At 51.1% G+C, this 4989-nt stretch overlaps 1 protein-coding gene across 1 annotated transcript; it reads left to right on the top strand.

The window, feature by feature from the left end:
- Window positions 1–2693: 2693 nt before the first annotated feature.
- LOC123425197 (transcription factor MYB30-like) lies at window positions 2694–4583 on the top strand. The gene is made up of 2 exons (XM_045108872.1): window positions 2694–3292; window positions 3443–4583. The coding sequence occupies exons 1-2, from the start codon at window positions 2848–2850 to the stop codon at window positions 4264–4266; spliced, it is 1269 nt and encodes a 422-aa protein (XP_044964807.1). The 5' UTR covers window positions 2694–2847; the 3' UTR covers window positions 4267–4583.
- The last annotated feature ends 406 nt before the right edge of the window (window positions 4584–4989 follow it).

The following is a 4989-nucleotide window of genomic DNA, read 5'->3' as shown; positions in this document are numbered from 1 at the left end:
TGCAAACAATTTATGTGGAAAATGTTTTTTAATATGCAAGAACAAACATATAATAGTGAATGTCCCGCAAAAATAAGTGTTCAAAGAAGGAAAGAATTAGTAGCATTGCTATTGCCCATAAAGAATAAAGAAAATAAAATAACAGCTCAAAAATAAAGTTTTAGAAGGAAGAATGAATATGTGGTATTGGTATTACCCTTTAAGGAGAAAGAAAATGAAATAAAAACTAAAATAAAAATTAAAAATTATTATAATGAAGAATGAATTAGTATCATTGGTGTTACCATTAAAGAAGAAAGAAAATGAAATAGAAGCTAGAAAATCAAAATAATGAAACTTTATAATAAATAATGAACTAGTGGCATTGATGTTACCATTTAAGTAGAAAGAAAATGAATACCTTTTCTAAAAAAATGAACTAGTGACGCAACCTTGCACTAAAATTGCACCTTTTGTAATATGGGAACGTATAATTTACACACATATTGTATAGTACTTATGTGTATACATTTTGTAAGAAAGAATTAATTAGTGACATGAGTATTAACCTCAAAAACAGGGAAATGCATACAATTTAAAAAATATGTCAAAAGTGTAGAAAATATACATTGAAAGAACACATTTTTATAATATGCAAGTATAACATATAATAGTGCAGTTTTTGCAAAAACAAAAAACATTATAAGAAGGAATAAATTACTAGAATTGTTATTAACCTTACAGAAGAAATGAAATCAAATAAAAACAAAAAACAACTCCTAAAAAACAACTTCTAAAAACAAAAAAACAACTTCTATAGTGCTTACCTCATTTAGGATTTTATTTGCCCAAACCTAAAATAGTTAGATCCTACATGCACAAGTATGGATGTATGCAAAGCATAGACAAAAAAGCAAACAGTGACGGCTACAAGCCCATTACCAAAATTGACTGACTACAAAATAGGGTAAGTCTTCCCTAAAAAAAAAAGAGAGTAAGTCAAAAACTGCAAGCTTGAACACATAGTAGAAAAAAAAACGAGCATGAAAATCAAAGCCAAAATCAACGACCAGAAAAACTGACCCAAATTCAAATTTCTGTCGAGTGACATATAGCTAAAGTGATCTAGGAAACAGGCTTGTACATCAATTCCCGGGACATCCCATTTTACTGTTAGAAAAAAAAAATTACTACTACTACCATTGATGCTCGGTAGTATACTGGATGCATGGGATTTGGAAGCTGTGATAATTTGATTTATACACTTGTTAGACTGGGTTCAGAGTGATGTACTCCTACACCTGCAAGCAACCGGCAAATAAAATTCCCGATGGTACACAGATAATCACGTCTTGGTTAAGGGACGACAACCGCAGAGGGTAGGCTACTCCTACACGCGTATACCAAAGCGAGGTCTTGTACCACGTACTTGTGTCAGTAGACAATCGTGTTGACTTTTTTGTCCATGCCTTCACTCATGTTCGTTGACCTCGTCGACACGCAGCTAGGCGACGCATGTGCTGCTGCCGCTGCTGCTTCGTCTACACCAGCTACTACTACAACCCTATACGTACCGAGTACACAAAGTCATGAATACACTTGCACGCATCCAGGCCGTCGATCATGGGCCGATCGGCCGGCCGGGCGTCCTTCCTCATGCGTTACTACGGGTCTGAGCTGGTGAGCTTGCCTGGTTGGTGCACGATGCACAGTGCACCTTCGTCCACATTAACTTTCGATGCATGCATGCATGTGTGCGGGTACCAATGGCGCAGCTTAAAGTACCAAGGCGCACACGAGCCGGCCCGGCCATTACTCCACTCCCACTGCTGCCCCGCTTTACTCATGCCTCCCCTGCGCCGCATGCACAAAGGTGACGGCCGATCGATCACGATTCATTCACAAACGCTGCCGCGAAAGCCCACCTTCAATGCTTCCGGAGAAGTTTTACCGACGTGTTTTTATCAGCGTGTGCGTGTGCTGTGCATGCGCATGGCGCTGACCGGGCGTTGTGGGCGGTCAAAGCAATACCCTGGCTGCGATCTGGATGAACTCGGGCCGACGGGCCGGAGGGGAGAGTGCAGGCCGGGATTCCTGCGGCACTGTGCGTGACGCAAGGGCGATGGTGGCTGGACGAGACGCCAAAGCCGTTTGTCCGTTTGGAAAAGCGGTCGAACTCGAGATGTCAGCTCAGAGGCCCAAAAGGAGTCAAAGGACGCGAGTGATGAGGTGAGGGAGCCAGCGGCGCTCTGCGTTGCGACAAATACGCTTAGCACTTAGCAGCAGCGCACACGCCGAGTTGGACTTTGGCCATGGCTTCGGCTTGGCACTAAACCATAACCCCTGCGGGCTGCGGTAGTAACTATTTCCGGTTATCTTCTTCTTCGTTTCCGTTTCCGTATGGGAGACGGCGGCCGGAGGTAAACGGGCGCGGGGGGGCCATGCATGCGGGTCGCAAACAAAGGCATATGGTGCCACCACGCACAGCGGGCGATAAATGCACGCGGCATCCATCGCAAGGCGGCATGCACAGTGTCGCAGCAGCTGCAGTGTACCGCCCCACCACCAGGCTGACTTTGCCACGAGACCGGAGTAAATGCACACTCCTCAACTCACTAGCCCTGCCCCCGTTCCCTCCCTCCCTCCCTCCCTCCCTCCGCACGCACCTCTCCTCTCTCTACATTTTGACTCCTCCTCAAGCATGGAGTCACAGGCAGGCCAGCACACTACTAGCCAGGCTACTCGCTAGCTGCCTCGGTAACCTGGCCGTGGTAAAGCGGCAGGGAGCTAAACCGGCCAAGTAATCGCAAGGTCAGCGCTGTGCTTTGCTTTGCTTTGCGTGACCACCGCGCGTAACCGTGTATATATATGCACCTACACCCTTACTCCTGCTCTGGACCCTGCACCGAGCCGCCTTGTCCTCACCTCCCTCCCTCCCTCAACCCGCAGCACACCGCACACACACCACACTACCACGGGCTTCGTCTCCACCTCAGTCTCCTCCTCTCACCTCACTCCCTTTGTAGCGTAGCAGTAGCCCGCGTCACGCGATCCTGCTCGTATACGGCGCCGGTGGCTCGACCCCTTGTCCCCGTCCGCCCCGCGCCTGCAGCAAAAGGCGATCTTTCTCCCATCCCGCTCGGCGTGGCCGAGGCCGTAGCAAGCGGGCGAGTCGAGAGCATGGGGAGGCCGCCGTGCTGCGACAAGGAGGGCGTCAAGAAGGGCCCCTGGACGCCGGAGGAGGACCTCGTGCTCGTCTCCTACGTCCAGGAGCACGGCCCCGGCAACTGGCGCGCCGTCCCCACCCGCACCGGTAATCCACGCATCCGCCCTCCTCCTCCTTCTTCTTCTTCTGCTCGCCGGTCCTTGCATGCCTTCGTTTCGTTTGGTTTGGTTTGGTATGGATCGTCGGATGGATGGACGTTTGTGGGCTGAATCATGTCCCTCGATGGATGATGCGCAGGCCTGATGCGGTGCAGCAAGAGCTGCCGGCTCCGGTGGACCAACTACCTGCGCCCGGGGATCAAGCGCGGCAACTTCACCGACCAGGAGGAGAAGCTCATCGTCCACCTCCAGGCGCTGCTCGGCAACAGGTGGGCCGCGATCGCCTCCTACCTCCCCGAGCGCACGGACAACGACATCAAGAACTACTGGAACACGCACCTCAAGCGCAAGCTGCAGGCCGGGGGCGACGCGGCGGCGGCCAAGCCGGCGGCGCAGAGGCCCGCCTCCTCCTCCAAGGGCCAGTGGGAGAGGCGGCTGCAGACGGACATCAACATGGCCCGCCGCGCGCTGCGCGAGGCGCTCACCACGCTCGACGACATCAAGCCGCAGCAGCCCGACGCGGCCGACGGCGTCAATGGGCCTGCCGCGGCCGGCGCCGACAGCGGCAGCCCGGCGGCCTCGAGCTCTTCCGCCGCGTCGCTGTCCCACTGCTCGCCCTCCGCGGCTGGCCCGTACGTCCTGACCACCGCAAACATCTCGCGGATGCTCGACGGCTGGACCAGCACCAGCAAGGGTCGCGCCGCCGTTGCCGCGGCCGACAGCCCCTCCGGCTCGTCGGCGTCCGAGGTTTCATACGGCAGCGGCGCGGCCGCCCGTGCGCTGGGGTCCGCGTTCGGGTACGAGAGGAAGCCGGCCGTTCTGGCGCCGGATCAGACGCAGCTGAACGCGATCGAGACGTGGCTGTTCGCCGACGACAACAGCAACAACGACCACCATGGCCACGCAGGCGGCGGTTTGCTTGGCGTCCCCGGCATGCTCCCTGCCATGGACTACCCATTCTAGCTAGCTCCATCGTGCCAAGTTAATTAAGGTCGACGAGCTCCTAGCTGCTGCGTTACTGATGTGAGGAGTGTGTTCACTGCATGCCCACCTAACGAAAACTACATAGATCCTCTAGTAGTACCTTGTTTACTTAGGATCTGCATAGTTTTTATTTAGGGAAAAGAAGGGAGGTTGTGGTGGTGGTGCTCCTGTTATTTACTGTTGTAACTGTGACTTGGTACTATGTTCATGGGTTTTGGGTTTTGTACTTTGAGTAGACCCGTGTTTGCAAGCTGCAAAGTGTGGCGAATAAAGTCAGTATGTCAATTAGTACTGTACATGGCATGCCTTCTATCGATTACTCCGTATTAACCAGTAAGTGACATTCTGGTACTACCTGTCATATATATCTGTCACCAATTAAGTTAGGAAGCTGATTAAACTTTGGAGCTCTTTCATGGTCAGCATGTAAATTAGTATTTGCAATCACAAATTGGCCAGTATATGCCAAATACTACTCCTAGCACATGTCGTATCGTTATTTTTTCGAAGCTGATTAATCTTCTCAGCTCTTAAGTTGTCATCTATCTGTCTTGAAGGTAAAAGGGGCATGCTACGCATCCACCGGTGGATGTTTACTAAACATCCACCACTTGGAGGGTCGTCCGATCTACGCGTAGCCGTTCGATTTGCTCCGGCCAGCCACCCCATAATTCCTGAAACGATAGCTGAGTTGCAGAAACT

The sequence above is a fragment of the Hordeum vulgare genome, chromosome 2H, assembly GCF_904849725.1.
Source record: "Hordeum vulgare subsp. vulgare chromosome 2H, MorexV3_pseudomolecules_assembly, whole genome shotgun sequence".
NCBI lineage: Eukaryota > Viridiplantae > Streptophyta > Magnoliopsida > Poales > Poaceae > Hordeum > Hordeum vulgare.
Note: the sequence above shows the minus strand (reverse complement) of the source record. Positions and strands in the feature narration are given on the sequence as shown.